Genomic DNA, 22,020 nt, shown 5'->3' with positions numbered 1-22,020 from the left:
AATTAAAGTGGGACAAATATTCAAAGTTGTTACACGATGAAAAAGCGTAGATTCTGAAGGACATTCTATGTACTAGCAAAGACCACAAAGCGACACTAGCGGCCAGAGAAATTCAGTAGATAAAAACTACAACTGGATAGCAAGATTTTGTGTTCAACGTGTAATAGTTTGACAAAAACATCTTCTGAGGATACCAATAGATGAAGTTATTCAATTGTTGCCCAGCTTATCAAATATAATAGTTTTTCCATAAATCTAATGGTCCTCTCGTGCCTAACTTCTAACAATTCCATGCATTTGACCTTGCTATTCTCTTGCCTAGAATGCCTTTTCCTTCTTCGTGTTTCTACTCACCTTTCAGCCCTTAGCTGATACCTCAACTACTACAGCAAAGACACTACTTTTGCTGCGTCCAATAACAGAAATTGTTTAGAATATGGATACTCACTCATAAATCCTAAGTCTTCTTTGCAATGACTTTTTTAGTCTTAATGTTGCATATTCACTGCCTTACAGACAGGTTTTTTTTTTTTTTTTTTTTTAACTTTTGTTTTTTACCCACTCTTTCCCCAACCTGGTTAGGAACCCTTTCTGGGATTCTCTTGGTTCCCTATGACAGAAAACGCAACGCATCACAGAGCATCATCACTGATTTTCGTAAATTATTATGTTTTGCAAATTATCAAATATCCCTTAATTTGGTATCCAAAACTTGTTTTTATTAATAGTCTTAAAGGGCATTCAATAAAACGCTCTCATAAATATGCCAGTGAATTTAATAACAGAAGATCATGACCTTACAAATTACTAAGAAAAATATGCTGCACAGTAAAACAATGTCTGATGTTCTTGAAAATACTTTTTCACTTTACAAGAGATAGAATATGTGCTTCAGTTTACATTTTACTCTCCAGCTGAGATAACTTTAGAAAAAAAACACAAAAAGGATCCTATACTAAGAAATCTTTAGTATGAGGAGTATGTAATCATAGCCTCAGAAATTTCAAAAGCTGCCACAATGTTTTTCCACTCCTGTAAAGTCAAAGATATAACTCCCTGTTTCCTGCCATGGCAACTGGAATCATTTCCCTCACCCATTTGGTTAACATTCATCGGCTCTAATATTGGCAGCCTGTCTTCATCAAGCCTTATTCTTGCAAAACCATCTCTTACAATAAAAGAAACATAAAATATATTCTCCACAGTACGAGAAAAAGAGTTTGGATCAATCACAAACTCAAAATAGGACACAGGAGTATCAGGATACTTTCGAAAGTACGTTTGCAACAATCCCAAAATCCTTTCTATGTTTTTTTCTGTCGCTTCTGGATAACTACTCAGGTCCAGCTTCCGCAACTTTGTGGGCATGTTCCCATTTTCTTCCATCTTGCGAACTTTTTTCTGGTGTTCAAGTCGGGGCTTTGGTGCAGAAGGTTCTAGCTTGAATGAACCAAAAAAAAAATGGAATGTCTCAGCTTTTACCATCCAGGATGTTGCTTCCTTTTCTATTGCCTTCCAGAAGGGAAGAGCTATGCTATCATCACCATCACTTAACTTGTCAGGATCGCCTTCCATCCAATTCAGACCCACGAACAGAAACAGAAAGTCACAAAATGCTAACTGATTGAAGAAGTTCATATCTGAGTTTAACTGCTTTGCCTTTTCTTTACCCAAATCAGAAGCCATAACAAGAAACTGGGCGTCGAGGGCTGCTTCTCTGGTTCGGCTCACGCCATCAAACAGGACGTTGGCTTCCTCCAGAGCCTCGGTTAAGGAGTTGTTCTCCGAGCTCACGATGTCCTCCCGGTTCTGCCGCACGCAGTACATGAGCTGTCGGTACTGCCTGCGGATGCTGCGGCACTTCTCCTCGTCAGCGGTGAGCTCCAGGAGCTTTCGGTCTATGTCGGCCTCCCCAGAGCTGAGGTCGTCGGAGCAGCCCGCGGCCTTCACTGTCACATCCATCTTCATCGGCGCTCCCTCCGCCGCTGCCTACTTCGCCGCGTACTCACTACCGAGGACGATCACGAGCTGCTCCTCTCCTTTCTCTTTGTCTCCCTTCCGGGAGCTTTTTCAACCGACATGCCAGCCACGGGTATCTCTGAGGTAACGGCCCTCTCAGCTTGTGGAAACTGGAGGCTGTTAGAGCTGAGGACGCCCGCCCATGCGCACTAGCGGCCCGGCCCGGCGCGACCCGCCCCCACCACGCTCCGCTGGAAGACAGCCCCGCCCCGGCCCGGCCCGGCCCAGCCCCAACCCGAGGCGCTCGCTCATAGACCAGCGCGGCGCTCCGAACACGCGCAATAATGGGCCCTGACCTCACACGCTACTAATGCCCGCTCAGGGGACAGCTATTCTTTTTCAAAGCGTTTACCGACTGGATCACCTCACTTTAAAAAAAACACTTTTGGACAACTTTAGACAAAACTATTGAGGAGACTAAAGGTCCTGCGCTTTAAAACGCTCGCTGCCATCATATACTGCAGTGAGGTCGACCTGGTTTTTTTTTTTTGTGAACTAAATCTGGCTGGACTGTAAACCGTCGGTAAGACCAAGGACCGTGAAAAGCAGAAACTCCATTAAGCAGGCTGAACTCTCAGTTCTTTTGCAAGGTGATGTTTGGACTCGTTATACAAATGTAAATCGGGTTAATTACTTTCACATGTCCTCTTAAAAACCAAGCCCCCTCCAATACCCCATCCCGAGTATCTGTGGGGTCGGGGGAGCCTCCAATATCCGTGCTAACCCCTGCAGGAAACTGGGTGCTGGGCACGCGCATTAATCAGGTGAACTTTGGTTCTCCACTACCCAGGAGTGGAAGAATAGAAAGGGTAGAGATCTTTGCAAAAGAGCTATTTACTTGGAAGCTTGCCAACAGCTAAAGGCCACCGACACTGAATGGGTAGTAACTCTGAACCCTAAAAGGTGGGCAAAGCTATGAAGATTTCAGATACAATCTAAGGATATGAAAGCTTAATCTGTAAATTGGGTGAGTAATCTGCGTGGGAAAATTTACCCATTGGATTTAATGGGGTCACTGGAAACTCAAGTACAGTTAAAGACGTGACTCCTTATCTGTCTCACCGGCAGCAAATAGCAAAGTATAATAACAATGGGAATGGCGGTGGCTCACGCCTGCAATCCCAGCACTTTGGGAGGCCGAGACGGGCGGTCAGGAGATCGAGACCATCCTGGCTAACCCGGTGAAACCCTGTCTCTACTAAAAATACAAAAAATTAGTCGGGCGCGGTGGCGGGCGCCTGTAATCCCAGCTACTCGGGAGGCTGAGACAGGAGAATGGCGTAAACCCGGGAGGCGGAGCTTGCAGTAAGCCGAGATCGCGCCACTGCACTTCAGCCTGGGCTACAGAGCGAGACTCCGTCTCAAAAAAAAAAAAAAAGAGGAATGAATACGTCTGGTTTTTAAAGAGAACATGCACACAAACAACCCATGAGCATCAACAGCCTTTCAAAGCTGCAACAGGTACATCTTAAAAAAAAAAAAAAAAGACACCCACAATTGCACCTGTCCAGTTGCCAGTTTCATAGCACCAGGAAGTAAATTAGCCCTACCTTCCTTTATGCATATAGACTTGTTCGTATTTCTTTAGCATTAGCAGAAAGTTTTTTGTAAATGTATAAACAGCAAAATCTAGTAGTAGTAAGTTACTCCAAAATCCTTATATTACCATTTGCTCCCAATTATTTTATTAACTAGGGGTAATTCAGGGAGATACATGCATCTTTCAAAACACCATGCATTACGGTTAGTTGTACATATATATGATCCTACCCTATTAGATTGTTGGCTTCTCAAAAACAAAAGCTGGGTTTTAGATCTTCCAAACATAGCTGTTTTTACATGGATGCACTTATGTACTGAATGTATAAATTAAAATAGATTTAAAACTATCCCAGCATCTACTGTAAGTTATTTGGCAGCAAAGATTAAGTTCACAGATTTGTGGAAGTAATCCTATACACTGAAAGGAAAAGTTGACTGCTCTTCAGAAAAAGTTCTTATCCCTCTTCTGAAATAAAAGAAAAATGAAAGAAAGGTAAGTTGAGACCCAGGATCATTTAAAGGATCATATCTTTCCCAAGTCTGGCCAATTACAAACTAGTATTTAAACTTGTTTTAAATCTTAGGTGAAAATACAGTTAAGAATTCCAAGACCCAAATCCAAAAAAGTCTGCTTTTACAGTGAACGATATTCTTAGGAGCTTCTCACATCCACTTTAAATTCAACAAAAGCAGCCAGGCACGGTGGCTCACGCCTGTAATCCCAGCACTTTGGGAGGCCGAGGTGGGCGGATCACGAGGTCAGGAGATCGAGACCGTCCTGGCTAACACGGTGAAACCCCGTCTCTACTGAAAATACAAAAAATTAGCCGGTTGTGGTTGCAGGCGCCTGTAGTCCCAGCTACTCTGGAGGCTGAGGCAGGAGAATGGCCTGAACCCGGGAGACGGAGCTTGTAGTGAGCTGAGATCGCGCCACTGCACTCCAGCCTGGGTGACAGAGCGAGACTCCGTCTCAAAAAAAAAAAAAAAATTCAACAAAAGCTACTTACAAAAGAATTCTAACAGATAAGCCAACCCTTCCCATCCTATGGTGCCTATCTTCTTCTGGCTCAGAGGAAGGAAAATAGGCTGACACCAATTTGCTACATAAAGACCCTTTCATCTAAGAATTTCACAATGCCTTAGAAAACTATATTCTCCCAACCTGCTTATAAAGTATTACTAAAACCATTTACAGGGATTTCTCAGGCGATAACAGCCCACACAACTTGCTCAGAGCAACAGAGCATATCAAGGCAAGCATTATTAAGTTGTGATTTACAGTGCTGAATGCATTCTATGCTAGATCTCCAAGAACTTTATTAACATGTAACTTAGATCATCCTAAGAACGGCAGACTTGCATTATGTTCCACCTTTAAAAATCTGCCTTTAGGCCGGGTGCGGTGGCTGACACCTGTAATCCCAGCACTTTGGGAGGCCGAGGTGGGTGGATCACCTGAGGTCAGGAGTTTGAGACCAGCCTGATCAATATGGAGAAACCACGTCTCTACTAAAAATAGAAAATTAGCTGGGCGTGGTGGCGCATGCCTGTAATCCCTGCTACTTCAACCTGGGAGGCAGAGGTTGCGGGTGAGCCAAGATTGCACCATTGCACTCCAGCCTGGGCAACAAGAGCGAAACCCCACCTCAAAAGCAAACAAACAAAAAAACAAAATCTGCCTTTAGACATTGCTACAAAGTAAAACAATCTCAAGTTCAATAATTTTCCCCAGTCATATAAAGAATGAGATTTCCATGCCAGTTAATCTTTAAGTCATTAAACAGTGATTTCCTAACCTAAGGTCCAAGTGCTACTAATAATTACTTAAATGAAGCTTAAAAAGAAGAAACTGCACTACTGATAAATTTGTCTGTGACTAGGAATAGAAAGCAAGAAGTGCACTGGTACTTCAAAGAAACCAGTGGAGTCTACCTTATTCCCACAGTATAGACTAGTTCAGGCAACCATGAGACTGAGTTGCCTCAGAGATAATTTAGCTCCCCTCTTCCCCCTTTTTCCTCTTTCTTCGCTCAAGAGTTGCTACCCAGGGTTCAATACAGTCCTCTATTTCCTTTCCTCTTTTCTTCAGCCTTTTCTCCTATATTTTCAGTTCCTTTTCTAGTTTAGGTTAATTCCAAGCATCCTTGAGCTCTTTCCCACAACCCATACTGCTCAACACAAATGTGATAGGGTGGATGACAAAGGTCACATGTCTCCCTGTAACCAAATAAAGGAAGAAGTCACATGAGTCCACTATTTTTCTCCAGTGAAGTTTTGCTGTTAAGACTTATCTATAACAAATGGATTTTTAAGATACTTTTTGGAGCCAAAGCCAGGAATCAGTCAGGTTTGAGTCCCACACTCTAACATATACACTTACCCTAACAGCTACCTCCCTAAACTTTTCTGTTCCTTCTTTCATAGCAGCTTTTCTCCCTTCATACCACCATGGCATCTGTTTAATATTGAGTTGTGAAGAAATGTGGTAAAAGTCCTAGTTTGATTTGCCAGAATTAGCAAGACATTAGGTATAGTTTCTCTTTCATCTTAACTTTTTTTTTTTTTTTTTTGAGACGTAGTCTTGCTCTTGTCGCCCAAGCTGGAGTGCAATGGCACGATCTCAGCTCACTGCAACCTACACCTCCCGGACTCAAATGATTCTCCTGCCTCAGCCTCCCGAGTAGCTGGGATTACAGGCGCGAGTCACCACGCCTGGCTAATTTTTGTATTTTTACTAGAGACGGGGTTTCAGCATGTTGACCAGGCTGGTCTCGAACTCCTGACCTCGTGATCCGCCCGCCTCAGCCTCCCAAAATGCTGGGATTACATGCGTGAGCCACTGTGCCTGGCAGTTTCTTTCATCTTAATTTTCTTTAAAGTTATGTTTGTGTGTATATATTTTGTGTTTTGTTTTTTATTATTAAAGGTGAACTTTGCTATGATAAGACAGATATCTGTATTTTTTTTTTTTTAATGAAAATTAGTTTCTGAAAAGACCACAGACTGTGGGAGGGGACGATCTGGGTTCCAATCTTGACCTATTACCTATTAGTATTATCTTAGCCAGCTTGCTTAACCTCTCAGCCTCCAGTGTCTTTATTTATATGACAGGAATACTACTACAGTTGACCCTTGAAGGAAACAGCTTTGAACTGCACAGATCCACTTATACCAAAAGCGATAAAAAATACAGGTCTGCCTGCTCCTTAAAGAGAAAAAAGCTTGTGAGAAATAAAGAAATAAATACTGCATTTGTGAGATGTGAAGTTTCACATCCGGTGAATACGGAGAGCTGACTTTCCATATATGCTGGTTCCACAGGGTGGACTTTGGGACTTGAGTATGTATGAATTTGGGTATACACAAGGGTCCTGGAACCAATCCCCTGAAGATACCAAGGGACAACTGTATTTATACCATATAATTACTATAGCGAATGAAAATTATGTAATATATCTGACAGTGTTTCCAACTACTGAGTAGGTACTTAATAAATCAAACAATCCCAAAGATAGCAAATGTAAAAAAAAAAACTATATACAAACCAGTAGTTTCACTTCTGAATGTTGCTTTAGGAACAGAAAAAAATTTAATTTTTTTTATTTTTATTTTAGATAGAGTCTCGCTCTGTCGCCCAAGCTAGAGTACAATGGTGTGATCTCGGCTCACCACAACCTCCGCCTCCCAGGTTCAAGTGATTCTCCTGCCTCTGCCTCCCGAGTAGCTGGGATTACAGGCGCGAGCCACCACGCCTGGCTAAGTTTTGTATTTTTAATAGAGATGGCGTTTCTCCATGTTGGCCAGGCTAGTCTCAAACTCCTGATCTCGTGATCCACCTGCCTCAGCCTCCCAAAGTGCTGGGATTACAGGCGTGAGCCACTGCGCCCGGCCCCAGAAAAATATTTTTAAAGGTTAAATCAGTAAGGAGGAACACAGGAATATATTCCACTATAACAAATACCAGTGAAAAGAAATTTGCCATATAACAAAATTTTAAAAACCTACGAAGCCTTCAACTTTTCAAAGTGTGTACAGTAACACTTTGAAGGGTAATCCTCTGTACCAGATATTCTGAAGCAGATCCACAAATAGTCTGAGTTTATATGCAAGATTATTTATTTGCATTTTTCTCAGGAATAGCTCCTTAGATTTCAGCAGATTCTTAAGTCTAGTATCCAAAAGAGGCTTTGAATAACTGCTTTATTCAAATAAGATGGCATTATTATTGGAGAAGTAAAGGAGTCTCACTAAGTAACCTGGACTCACTCATTTGAAATACTTTGGAGTAGATAAAATCTCCACCCTTGCTCTGTGGTCAAATCATATACTTAATGACACTTTAAAAACCCAGTGCTGGCTGACTTGCCAAGCCTCAAGAATATAAACAAGGGCGTGAGATGAAAAGAACAACCTTTCAGGTTACAAGAGCCTCCACAACACCTCAAAAGACAGCAATGACTAGGAGTGTTATTTTGATAGACAGGGAGGGTAAGAAGGACTGGGTATGTGGCTACTAAAGGATGCAGCATTCTAGGAACTGCACTCAGGGATCAAATGAAAAATATCTGCATTATTAGTTTCCACTTACTTTCTTCAGCAATTGTAACATAAGTCTATCAGATGTGTCACTCTGCCATATAGAGTGGTTGTCATCATTAAAAACAAAATCAGTCCGGGCGTGGTAGCTTACACCTGTAATCTCAGCACTTTTGGAGGCTGAGGCAAGCGGATCACCTGAGGTCGGGAGTTGGAGACCAGCCTGACCAACATAGAGAAACCCTGTCTCTACTAAAAATACAAAATTAGCCAGACGTGGTGGCGCATGCCTGCAATCCCAGCTACTCGGGAGACTGAGGCAGGAGAATCGCTTGAACCCAGGAGGTAGAGGTTGCAGTGAACTGAGATCGCACAGTGCACTCTAGCCTGGGCGACAGAGCGAGACTCCATTTCAAAAAATAAATAAATAAATAAATAAATATAAATTTGTCAACAAGTGTTTGTATATTACTTTTTTTTTTTTTTTTTTTTTTTGAGATGGAGTTTCACTCTTGTTGCCCAGGCTGGAGTGCAATGGCAGATCTCCGCTCACCGCAACCTCCACCTCCCAGGTTCAAGTGATTCTCCTGCCTCAGCCTCCTGAGTAGCTGGGATTACAGGCGCCGGCCACCACACCCGGCTAATTTTTTGTATTTTTAGTAGAGAAGGGGTTTCACCATGTTGGCCAGGTTGGTCTCGAACTCCTGACCTCAAGTGATCTACCCGCTTCGGCCTCTCAAAGTGCTGGGATTACAGGCATGAGCCACCACACCCAGCCTGACAAATGAATTTTTAAATAAGTACATTGCTCTACAGACTTGCATTAGAGATTACAAAGATAGCGCCTAGCCCGATGTCAACAGAGGCGTTCAATAAATACTAGCTAAATAGATGTGAAGTGACTTTGTTCCCAACTGACCTGGACACACCTGCATAGAATGCTGAAGGCAGACAATGTTGCTGTCATACAGCTTTTAATTCTGAACTGCTTTCCAGTATGTTGCCTAGAATCTCTTCTGAACAACCTAGAGCTTGGTTCCTGATAGCCCATCTTCAATAAAACCAGATACCTTAGAACTAAATCCTTTAAGTGAGTCTCTTCTGGCCCTACCACCATCTATTCACTCAATACATATTTACTGAATGCATACTAGGTATTAAAAAATAAGCCTAAGCCAACAAAAATCCTTTTGTAAAGACCTTATCTTACAAAAAATTTAAAAATTGGCCAGGTGTGGTGGTACATACCTGTATTCCCAGATACTCAGGCGGCTGAGGCAAGAGGATTGCTTGAGCCCAGGGGGGTTGAGGCTGCAGCGAGCCATGATAGTGCCACTGCACTCCAGCCTGGGTGAGAGCGAGACCTTGCCTCTAAAGAAATTTTTTTCAGTGTATGGAAGATATTAAAATGTATCATTGTTCTCTTTTTTTTTTTTAAGAAGCCCAGCCTCATTGTTCTCTTAAAGAAAAGTACAAGTAGGCACAGAAGAATGAAGTTCCATTCAGCAAGCATGTAATGAATGAACACCTACCATATGCCAGCACTATGCTAGGAATACCAAGATTTGCATGGGCCTGACCTCGAATCATGAGCACACCACAGCATCTCATCAAAGACACAAGCATGTATCTCAATAGCAATAACATAAGGCCAAGTGCCAGAAGTATGAGTACACAAGAGTGAGCTTTGCAGGCAAGCAGGCCTGGGTTCCAGTCCTGACTCTGCCACTTAACTAGCTTGTAATCTGGGCATGCTCCTTAAATTCTCAAGGCTTTTATTTTCTTTTCTGTAAACCTGGATAATACCACCTCCTTCACAGGACTGCTGTGGGGATTTAATCACTAAGTATTAACAACATTTAGAGTCTAGCACATAATAGGTATTCAACAAATAAATGTTATAATCATTAACAGGCATATTTGCTTAGGTATCTGCTGGGCTCTAACATATGCCTGGGACCACAGGCATAAATAATAAGACTAGCTCTCTGACCTCGATATGTAAGCCAAAAAATTATCATTGGCAGGATTCCTCCTTTTCCAAAAATAAAGATTTATGGGATTGTCGTGGGAACAGAGGAGGAAAGGAATGGAAAACTTTGGCCTTGTATTCTGAACAGGTAGGCAGTTGGAAAAGTGGATTGGGGTAGGAAGAGAAGACAGGTGTTGAAATAAAGAATAGAAGCGAGGAGGAAAACTGTAGGGAGAAATATTTTAGCTGCAATGATATTCCTGGGAGCCTCCAGTAAGTGAGGGAGCAGAGCAGGAGATAACCAGAAAAGCAGGTTGGGGCTAGACCCTGGAGGGCATTGAATACCAAGCTAAGGAGCTCCCACTTCATTCTGGATGCAGATCTGTGGCCAGCGAGTAGCAATCAGGAAGATGACTGGCAATAGGAACTGGAAGAGGAGGGAGATCAGAAGTGGGAGGCCAGTTAAAGACTGATGAAATGGTCCAGGCAAAAGTAAACAGGGGCAAGAAGGTGATGCCTAGAATAGTCAGGCGCTGGTGAGTAAACAGGAGAAGTGACAGGAAATCTGAAGCCTATACCACCAGAATTTTGGTGCTACTGTTAAAGAACAGATACACAGCAAAAAAAGAGATTTGTGTTTACACCTGGTAGAAGTAGGAGGAGCTCAACATGACTCTACAACCAGTAAATTTCTACATTTATTTGCAGTTCTAACAGTCTAAGACTCTTCTAAATCTTGGTAGTCCTCACCCCTTACTTCCTTTTAATGTACGCCAGAGATTCTGTCACTTCCCTCATCTTCAAAGCAATCCTCCAGTCCTCCTCAGGCCTCAACTTTAATCAAGCCAAAAGCAGATACATTATTAATGCCTCCAAAAAGAAGGGATTATTTCAGAGGAAAGAAACAAAATAAATTGTGTTTTCTGTCAAGTTCTGGTAGCCTCTGCAGTTAAGAATAGTTAAGAAAGAGGATGGTTGGAGAGTTATTCAATTACCACTCATGTCCTGATGTCTATTCAGTTAAGATTCTGGTTTCTGGTAACTTTGGAAGTTAGACTTGAAAGGAGACCTGGCTGGGTGCAGTGGCTCACACCTGTAATCTCAGTGCTTTGGGAGGCCGAGGTAGGCAGATGGCTTAAGTTCACGGGTTTTGAGACCAGCCTGGACAATATGGTGAAACCCCCAATATACAAAAAATACAAAAATAAGCTGGGTGAGGTGTGTGCCTGTAGTCCCAGCTATTCGGGAGGCTGAGGTGGGAGGATGGGTTAAGCCCAGGAGGCGGAGGTTGCAATGAGCCAATATCGAGCCACTGCACTGGACAATAGAGCCAGACCTTGTCTCAAAACATGAAAGGAGACCTGCCTTTGTCTCAGCATCTACCCCCGAAGACTGGAACATGGGGCCACCGCAACTGTCTGCAAAATTCACCTGGATATTAATCCCGCATTGCTTTGTGCCTGTCATCTCTCCTAATATTGCCCTGAAGAAATTATTTAAGCCCGGAGTTGCCAGTTTTAGTCTTATCTCCCAGGATTACCTCAAACTACTAAAGTCTTAACTATGTCTGACACTCTATGTCTGACACTTGGTATTATTCCAGTAAATACTTTTTCACTCACTCTGCTTCTCCTCTCAGTACCACCAATAGGCCCTTCTACAAGTGATTTCAAAACCCTGGAATTCTGAGGGAGATGCTGATTTACATACAAAACAGGTTCCCTATAAGAATACTGGAACTTTGCTTTAAAAACCAAGATGTTTATGAAAGCCATGTCTTTGAGCAGTAGGAACTCTATTCATAGTTCTTAACCATCTTGGAGCTCCCTAGTTCCAACTTTATACATGGACATACAAAAGCCCTGGCCACAAACAGCTTGGTTCCCTATTTTTCTATTCATTGTTAAAGTGTTCAATAAAAAGTGTTACTCCCCCATGGGGTTCCTATTTGCTGTTTTCTAACAAATATGTTTTGGGTATTAAAGACTAGTCCTTTGTTTTCCACAATTCTAATTATCTCATCAAATGATCTTGATCAAACTACCCTATGTACAATAATATTAAAGCATCTCAAACTTGATATTTATCCTAAAAATTACTGGAGGGAGCTTATTTCAAACAAAACAAAAACAAAAAGGCAGGCCGGGCGTGGTGGCTCACACTGTAATCCCAGCACTTTGGGAAGCCGAGGTGGGTGGGTCACCTGTGGTCAGGAGTTCGAGACCAGCCCGACCAACATGGCAAAACCCCATCTCTACTAAAAAAATACAAAATTAACCAAGTATGGTGGCGCATGCCTGTAATCCCAGCTACTTGAGAGGCTGAGGCAGGAGAACCACTTGAACCCAGGAGGTGGAGGTTGCAGTGAGCTGAGATCATGCCACTGCACTCCAGCCCAGGCAACAAGAGCAAAACTCCATCTCAAAAAAAAAAAAAAAGTGGGGGTAGATTCCTAGCTCTTTCCCTAGTCTACTTCAAAAGAACTCGGGTAAAGCCTGGGCATGCATGCTTAACGAGTACTCCAGGGGATTCTGAGCAGGTGGTCTGGAGACTACACTTTTTTGGAACACTCATCTGGAAAGCTTTCATCCTTTATCAAGGGAGTCACCTAGGCTCACCAACTTCTTCCAGCAGGATTCCTTCTCCCTTGTCTTCTATAGTACACTCACTGTGAAAGCAGGGTAGGTTTTGCTGTTGTTGTTTATTCAAGGAAAAGGGGATGAGGAAGAAACAATATTAAAAGGAGAAAGGAAAAGTGGACATTTTGAAGAGCTCCCTCCATTATTTATGTTGCAATTAAAGTATGAAATCTTAACCTTTTTAAAGGTGTGGACTTTAGGACTTTAAGCACTCAATTCTCCACTAAATAAATGCCTTTCTCCACTGAAACCCAAAGCTCCCTTAAGGGTTTCAAAACCTACCATTTAGCCCCAAATGTGGGCAATAATTGGCTGAAAAGTTCACAGATCTTTCAAACCAATAGTCCTTACCTTGCTGTTTCTCTTCATTTTTTAGCACTCATTAAAAAACAAAAATAGGGCTGGGCCCAGTGGCTCACGCCCGTAATCCCAGCACTTTGGAAAGCCAAGGTGGATGGATCACGGCATCAAAAGTTCAAGACCAGCCTGGCCAACATGGTGAAACCTTGTCTCTACTAAAAATACAAAAATTAGCTAGGCACGGTGGCAGGCGCCTGTAATCCCAGCTATTCGGGAGGCTAAGGCAGGAGAATCACTTGAACCCGAGGGGCAGAGGTTGCAGTGAACTGAGATCGCACCACTGAACTCCAGCCTGAGCAACACAGCGAGACTTTGTCTCAAAAAAAAAAAAAAAAAAGACACAAAGTAGAATAAGTTTACTTAAGAAATATGCTAAATGATTTCTTTTAAGTGTTCTTGGTGGTATGCTTTTCATTCATGGCACTATACCTCACTAAATGTCGTGACCTGCAGTCCCAGCACTTTAGGAGGCCGAGGTCAGATGATCGCTTGAGCCCAGGAGTTCAAGACCAGCCTGGACAACATAATGAGACCTCCATCTCTAAAGAAAAAAAAGTTTTCAATTAAAAAAAAAGAAAAAACATCAGAACATCAGACCAAATCAATTGAGTTCCAAAGCTTATAAAAAGAGTGACTCTTTTTACTCCCATTGCCATTAAAACCAGGAGTATCAGTAGGATTACATAAAGATCAAATTACTATATAACTTTGTAAATGTAAACTTATGGCACAGGTGAAAATAACAGAATAATCAGACAAGAAGAAATATACATACATATATATATATATTTTTTTTTTTTTTTTGAGACAGGGTCTCACTGTCACCTAGGCCAGGGTGCAGTGGCACAATCTCAGCTCATTGCAACCTCCACCTCCAGGTTCAAGCAATTCTCCAGCCTCAGCCTCAGTCCCAGAGTAGCTGGGACCACAGGCATGCGCCACCAAGCCCTGGCTAATTTTTGTATTTCTAGTAGAGACGGGGTTTCACCATGTTGCCCAGGCTGGTCTGGAACTCCTGAGCTCAAAGCAATCCACCTGCCTCGGCCTCCCAAGGTGCTGGGATTACAAGTGCGAGCCACCGCGCCCGGCCAGGAAGGAATATTGATATAATAAGACCGTTGTCTCTTTTCACCTGCAAACTAAAGGTCTGAGTAACACAATATATTTTAACTAAAGCTAAAAGCCTCTGTATTTCCATTAATTTTCCATTAATTTGCTGTTTGAAGTCTAGATCCATTCCCTATAATCATTTGTCAAAAATAAATAAAATACTTTTAGAAGGTAATAAAAAATTCAAATTATTAGTATTTTTCCTAAGGCTGCAACACATCTAAATATATTTTTACATTTAACGCAGGCCTCAGGTTTACTTCTAAGAAGGCAATGTTTTCATTTCTTAAAAATTACAGAGATATAAATGGATAAGGACAAAAATCACATGGATTGTGGTGATGGGACTACGGGAGGTTTTCTAACCTGGTAATCTACCACAGGTGAGATAGAACATCACCCAGGTGTCCTGTTCCCTTAAACATGCACCCAGCCGTGGATCATCTGAGGTCAGGAGTTTGAGACCAGCCTGGCCAACATGGTGAAACCCCATCTCTACTAAAAACACAAATTAGCTGGGCGTAGTGGCGGGCACCTGTAATCTCAGCTACTCGGGAGGCTGAGGCAGGAGAACTGCTTGAACCCAGGAGGTGAAGGTTGCAGTGATACAAGATCACACCACTGCACTCCAGCCTGGGTGACAGAGCAAGACTCTTTTTTTAAAAAAAAAATAAATAAATAAAACATACACCCAGCCTCCAAGCATTTTTCTAACACTGTAGGATATATATCCCTCAGTGGCTATAACTCCTCAGTAGCATAGGTCTAAGGAAAGATTTCTACAGGCCTTCATAGGTCTAAGGAAGGATTTCTACTGTGTTTGCTACCAGCCAAAGGGAAGACTTCTTCCTTTCCCTTCACCCAACTATTAACTCTGGGCTAAAAAGACACACCTGAAGGAAAACGAAGTCACCCCAAGAGCTTCCTGGTTGCTCTCCTCCAGACCCTGGGGTTTCCGGGTCCCCTACCCCTGAGAGAATTAAGGGGAAGATTATAGGGCCACCTTGATGACAAAGATAAGCATTTCCTGATCCCCTTTTCTCAGGACTTCCCTAAACAACTAACATTTAGCAGATTACATTGCTGCTAAAAAATTTTATTTACAACTGGGAGGGAAAGAGGAAGGGGAAATAGGAGAAAAAGGACATTTTTAAAAAGCTATTTTAAAAGATGAAAAGCGTTAGAAATTTCAAGTTTCCCAGGATGTGAAATCTGTCCAACGTCTGATCAACTTCGATTAACACATGTGCTAGCCCACGAGGGTTTTTTCGTCATTTCCCAGCGCTGCGTCCCGTTTGGAGGGTCACATCCACGCTGGCTTTAAAAGGCAGGCTGTGACCACGCTGAGCTCAACGAGCTCATGCCCCGTTTAAAAAGATACGTTACTCTCTCCTACCTTCAAGGTTGGACCATGGCCGCCTATCTTTCTCTGTTTCACAAACACAACGGGCAGATCGGTTTCCGCGGCCAGTTCCGAGAGCGTTCCTTCCAGGGCCCGACCGTCCTCTGTGTGGCACAAAAGCAGAGCGGAGCTTGTAAGGTGCTTCTCCCCCGCTACTAGGCGGGAACTGCGCCGGGGGCGGGGCTTCCGTCCCGGCCCCGCAGGCACCGCGTGCCCTTGGTTGACTCCCTTGCAAGTTAGCATGACTTGCTGCATTTCTGACAAAGGCTAGAACTCACAATCAAGCTTGGAGTCTGACCCTGGCAAATCCGCACACTGGCTGAAAACATGGCCTCAAGCCTAGCTGTAAACGTTAGAGTTCTAGTCAGGGTTAAATCGTTGCACTGCTCCGCTAAAATTAAACGTCCTACTTTCCCGGTAAATCCCCGAATTCAGAAAAGCTTCAAAAAAGAAGCTTAATACACGTTTATCTCAACTTTCACAAAACACCTCCCAATTTGATCTTGCTTTGAACTCTGCATCTATAGTTAATGCCAAAATCCAACTTCCAACGTTTCCTTGACATTTGAAACCGTGGAGCAAAATTAAGAACACTCTGCCTACCTGGTGCATTCTTAAAAAGAATCCTTGCAGTGAGCCGAGATTGCGCCACTGCACTCCATCCTGGGCGACAGAGCAAGACTCCAACTCAAAAAAAAAAAAAAAAAAAAAAAAGAATCCTGAAGCAATACAAACGCTACAGATGAAACTAGGCACTAATGGTAAAATTTCACAAAGGGGTGATCTCAGTGGAACATAGAGATTCCAGTTACACTGACAGGAGGCCTATTCATGAGGCATAAATCACACCAACATTCAAAAGTATAGCTGCTTATTTGGGAGGCCGAGGCGGGTGGATCATGAGGTCAGCAGTTCAAGACCAGCCTGGCCAAGATGGTGAAACCCTGTCTCTACTAAAAATACAAAAATTAGCCGGGCGCGGTGACAGGTGCCTGTAATCCCAGCTACTCGGGAGGCTGAGGCAGGAGAATCGCTTGAACCCGGGGGGCGAAGGTTGCAGTGAGCCAAGATCATGCCACTGCACTCCAGCCTGGGCGACAGAATGAGACTCCATCTCAAAAAAAAAAAAGAAAAAACAAAGTATAGCTGCTTAATGGTAATAATAGCAGCTAACATGTCTATACTGCTTCACATATATTTACATTTCAACTTCACAACCACTCTACAAGTAGGTATTACCAGGCCCAACTTACAGACAGGGAAACAGGTACAGAAAAGCTAAGAAACTTGTCCAAGCTCAAGGAGCTACTCAACAGCAGCGGCAGGATTCAAACCTAGGCAATGTGGTCGACGCGTTTAATCAATATCCTGTACTGCCTGAGAGAGTGAGGAAGCCCTGGGGTCGTCGTCGCCGCCCCATTTAGTAGTCTGTGTCCAGCTGGGCACGCCACTTATCTTTCTGAGCCTTGCTTTCCCCACTTGTAAAAACATGGAGACCCCATGTGTTTTGCCAACGTCTCAGGATTTCTGAGGATTAAATGTGTGAAAATTCCTAGAGAACCATTCTTACATAGTTATACTTTCTTAATGCTCTCAAGGACCTGTCAGTCCACTCAACACACTGTCATCTACATTTCAAGACTCGGACTCTGTAAAAAACGATACAATACCCATTTTCTCCGCTGTTCTGCAAACTGTCTCTACAAAGACCAAGAGGAAGGAAACAGCCAGCCTACAAGCGCCGGTCTCACCTACCACATGCTGACGCTTTGTGTGACCGGGTCGAAACCGCACACGCCACGAAGCTGCCTGGGTTTGGAAAAGCCTCCCCGTCTGCTCAGACACGCCTTAAAATATCTTCCCTTCCCCGAGACGCACGCTGCTGCACCCAGGCGCAAAGCTGTCGTCCCCGCCGGCAGGCCGTCCCCCGCGTGCTCCCATCCCTGGGCTCGCGGCTTTGTCTGGTTTCACCCGACGCAGAGCTTACAAGAATTTGAGAATGATGAAGACATCAGGCCCTCCTTCAGGACTCGACCACCTTTCGCTCTGCTGCAAATGCCGGACTGAAGAAAACTGAGGTGAAAGGGTTGCTGTTTCCTAATGGCTACGAGAAGCCACGCCCTGCGCCGAGCCGGCGGGCTGACTGCCAGAGTCAGAATGACAAAGCAGAAATCCACTCCTCGTGCAGCCCTGGCAACGTATGCTAATTGGCTTAGCAAGCTGAGAGCTCCTAATTGGGTGACACCACATCCTCTGCCTGCTCATAGCCGCCCCCCAGCTAAGAACAGAGCAAAAACAATTTAAGGCAATTCTGGAACCAAATTTGGAATAAGTGCGTTTTTACTGAAGAAATTAGACTATGCCCTAAGGCAGTAGCTACAGAACTTTGCTAGCTGTTATCATCACGTGAGGGTCTTTAGAATCCTGGTGCCTGGCTCCCACCCCTAAACATTCTGATGTCATTGGTGTGGAGTGTGACCTGGGCCTCTGCGTTTAAAAAAAAAAAAAACTCCAAAGGTGATTCGAGTTGGCAGCAAAGATTGGGACCCACTGCCCTAAGGTCATGGATTAGTCAGTTTGGCAATTCCCTAAAGGAAGTTATTAGGCTTTTGAAAAGAAATGTCTAGTTCATCCTGACTAATCCTGAAAAGAAATGACAGATTCTTAGGAACACACCTAACTTCCCCTGCGAGCACCTCTTCCTTATCAGACTCTGAGTTTGGTTTTTATTATTTGTTTTAAGAAAAACTCAGAGTGGCTTTTAACTCCAGCCGCACCCGGCCACCTGCAGCTACTAAGGTGAGCCATGCTCTCTCATGCTTCCCTGCTCTTACTCATGTTCTTATTAAGCACTGCGCACTAGCAGGCTATGAATATTTGCTGAATAAATACGGAAGGAAGGAAGGAAGGAAGGAAGGAAGGAAGGAAGGAAGGAGGGAGGGAGGGAGGGAGGGAGGAAGGAAGGAAGGAAGGAAGGAAGGAAGGAAGGAAGGAAGGAAGGAAGGAAGGAGAAGGAAGGAAGGAAGGAAGGAAGGAAGGAAGGAAGGGAGGGTCTTTCCCACTTCTTTGGATAATGCCAGATTGAAGCACTCTCAGGTGAGAGCATTGCGGGCTCCTAACGGCTAGCAGAAGCCACACTCCCTCTAAACAAACAGGCAACCACTGCCAGGTCCTGCCAGACCCTTCCAAGGTGAAACTCAGAGGCTTGATTTAGCTTCTTCACCCTCTAAATGGGCGCACACACACACACACTACACACACTAACTTGACACTTCCCCTGTAAGGTGATTATTGACATGAGTGTTTGATTATTGACATGAGTGTTTCACCTGATTCTGGAGTCCCTAGAACAGAGAATGGATCTAGTACATGGGTGTTGAGGAAACAATGTGATTTAAGGAGGAAAAAAGGAAAAACATGAAAAGACTGGGTCTAAGGGAGAACACAAAACATCTACTCCTGGCTCCCAAGCCAAGTTCTGTATTAATCATTTTATATGCCTTTATCTCTTTTAGTCTACCCAATGACCCATGAACCAGGGTCATAAACTCCTCATTCTTAGAAATATATCGAAAATACACCTTATTTCAAAAGCATGACTTAGGACACAGAAGGATCATTTAACTTGAAATAATGTACTAAAAGCAAGTAATAAGGATTGATTTGAAGAGCCTTGCCATTAAAAGCATCTTGTACAGACAGCTCAGAGTGATTATAGTTAATATTTCCTAATGGCATTCCAAAACAGGCTAGATAAGGCATTTTAACTTCACATTGTTCCTAAGTGAGCAAATTATAGCAAAGATGCCCAGAGTAGCACCATGTAGTTATTTTTCTTTAAGTTAAAATCAACATTTTAAAACCATCTTTTCTTTCAAATCCTTCTTGCTGCTGTTAAGGGCCCAGATGCCTTTCCCTTGTCGTGAATTCTAGAGGAAAAACTCCTTAGTTCTATTTAGTTGCTGGTTAACGGAAGAAGAACCTCATCTTCTTCCACCATTTCTCATCATGCAGCAATTCATTTATTTATTTATGTATTTGTTTGTTTGACAGTCTCTTGCTCTGTTGCTCTGGCTGGAGTGCAGTGGCGCATCTCAGCTCACTGCAATCTCCACCTCCCTGCTTCCAGTGATTCTCATGCCTCAGCCTCCCAAGCAGCTGGGACTACAGGCATGCACCACCACACCTGGCTAATTTTTTGTATTTTTAGTAGAAATGGGGTTTCAACACGTTGGCCAGGGTGGGTCAAACTCCTGGCCTCAAGGGATCCGTCTGCTTCAGCCTTCCAAAGTGCTGGGATTACAGGTGTGAGCCACCGTGCCTGGCCGTAGGAAATCATAAACATAAAATGTTTTAATCATACATTTCGAATCTCTTGACTGGGCTCATTCTTCCTTTTGAGAATTATCTTCCCTCCCTAAGGGCCTAGTCCTTCAAAGCTCATCTGAAATGTCACCTCCTCTGGGAGTCTTCCCGGATTTCCACCCAGTGTTAACTGCTCCTTCCCTCTTCTTTGTCCCCCAAATACTTAATAATAATTACAAATCTTTTACAAGAGCTTTGGATAGGCAAACCCTTGTTTATTTTGTCTTTACAGAATCTGGTATATAGTAGGTATTCAGAAAATGCTGGAAATAGACCTCTCTATGTTCCTGAACTGTCATCTAAGCTATAAGAAATTTATGCAGGTGTTTGATAAAGGCTCCTATTGTATTAAACTACTGTTCTACCTATAATAAGCCTTTCTCTCATACACACACACACACCATACTGAGCTAGAATAATCTTTCTAACACCCAAATCTTCTTTACTCAAACCTTCAGTAGCTCTCTAGGGCCCTCAATATGAAGTCCAAGCTTCTCAGTCGCGTTGACATGGCAAGGCCCACCCTTGCTGAACCTAGCTGTCCACATATTCTGTACTCCACTTAAAGCAGGAAACATTGCTGAAGGAAACACAGAAATTAAAAGTGATTTCACTTTAAAGTTAAGACCACAAACTTCAAATGTATCCTCAATGTTGCCCAGCAATCTTTTGCATCCCTGGAATATTTGTTTTCTCAGGATCCAAAATGACTGTTTCACACGTATCCCTCTTTCCTCAAACTTCTAATGCCCCTACACCTTGCATTAGCTCATAACCTACTTTCTACTTTAAGAAAATAGCATCAATCAGACAGAACTCCCTTAACCAGCAAGCTGCCATATTCTCTGCCTTCACTCTTATTATTGCCTGATGAGAAAAAAAGTGGTAGGTAGTGAAGTCAGGAGTAGCCAGAGGTCAGACCCATCATCAGGCCATAGTCAGGATTTTGGATTTCATTTTATTTTTATTTATTTATTTATTTATTTATTTATTTTGAGAGAGAGAGTTTTGTTCTTGTTGCCCTGGCTGGAGTGAAATGGCACTATCTCGGCTCACCGCAGCCTCCGCCTCCCAGGTTCAAGTGATTCTCCTGTCTTAGCCTCCTGAGTAGATGGGATTATAGGCATGTGCTACCACGCCCGGCTAATTTTGTATTTTTAGTATAGACGGGGTTTCTCCATGTTGGTCAGGCTGGTCTCGAACTCCCGACCACAGGTGATCCACCTGCCTCAGCTCCCAAAGTGCTGGGATTACAGGCGTGAGCCACTGCACCCAGCCTGGATTTCATTTTAAATGTGTTAAGAAGCCAGAGTGTGAGGCCGGGTGCAGTGGCTCACGGCTGTAATCCCAACACCTTGGGAGGCCGAGGCAGGTGGATCACGAGGTCAGGAGTGTGAGGCCAGCCTGGCCAACATGGTGAAACCTCATCTCTATTAAAAATACAAAAATTAGCTGGGCATGGTGGTGGGCACCTGTAATCTCAGCTACTCAGGAGGTTGAAGCAGGAGAATCACTTGAACCCGGGAGACGGAAGTTGCGGTGAGCCGAGATCGTGCCATTGCACTCCAGCCTGGACAACAAGAGCAAGACTCTGTCTCAAAAAAACAAAAACAAAAACAAAAAAGACAGTGTGAAGAGAAGAGAAATGATTGTTGTACATTCAAAGAATTGCTCAGTTATGTGGAGAATAGTGAAGGCCGACTTCACTTGTGTATGGATTCTCATCTTTTATTTCCTTCTTAATATTAATGAACATCACTCTTGAAATTAGCCTCCCTCTCTGGCATCATCAATTGCTTGTTCTCTATCTGATCATTTACATCATCATACATATGCAATGTTGTTTTACCATTTTAAAAAAGTCTCCCGAGCTGGTGCAGTAACTTACACCTGTAATCCCAGCATGTTGGGAGGCTGAGGCAGGAGGATTGCTTCAGGCCAGCAGTTCAAGACTAGCGTGTACAGCACAGCAAGACCTTGTCTCTACAAAAAAAATATAAAACTCAGCCAGGTGTGGTGATACCTGCCTGTAGTCCTAGCTACTTGGAAAGCTGAGGTGGGAGGATCACTTGAGC

General features: G+C 43.3%; 2 protein-coding genes across 2 annotated transcripts in view; both read right to left on the bottom strand.

The window, feature by feature from the left end:
• The window catches only part of TXNRD1 (thioredoxin reductase 1), a 61,053-nt gene extending 43,351 nt beyond the window's left edge, over window positions 1–17,702 (bottom strand). Inside the window, 2 exon segments of the mRNA NM_001133661.1 lie at window positions 15,575–15,684; window positions 17,336–17,702. The gene's annotated coding sequence lies outside the window, so the exon portion shown is untranslated.
• Window positions 698–8,505, bottom strand: EID3 (EP300 interacting inhibitor of differentiation 3). Its single transcript, XM_002823674.6, has one exon. It carries the CDS (start codon window positions 1,966–1,968, stop codon window positions 967–969), a length of 1,002 nt encoding a protein of 333 aa, XP_002823720.1. The 5' UTR covers window positions 1,969–8,505; the 3' UTR covers window positions 698–966.
• Window positions 17,703–22,020: the final 4,318 nt, after the last annotated feature.

This window comes from Pongo abelii, chromosome 10, assembly GCF_028885655.2.
Source record: "Pongo abelii isolate AG06213 chromosome 10, NHGRI_mPonAbe1-v2.0_pri, whole genome shotgun sequence".
In the NCBI taxonomy this organism is placed as follows: Eukaryota; Metazoa; Chordata; class Mammalia; order Primates; family Hominidae; genus Pongo; species Pongo abelii.
Note: the sequence above shows the minus strand (reverse complement) of the source record. Positions and strands in the feature narration are given on the sequence as shown.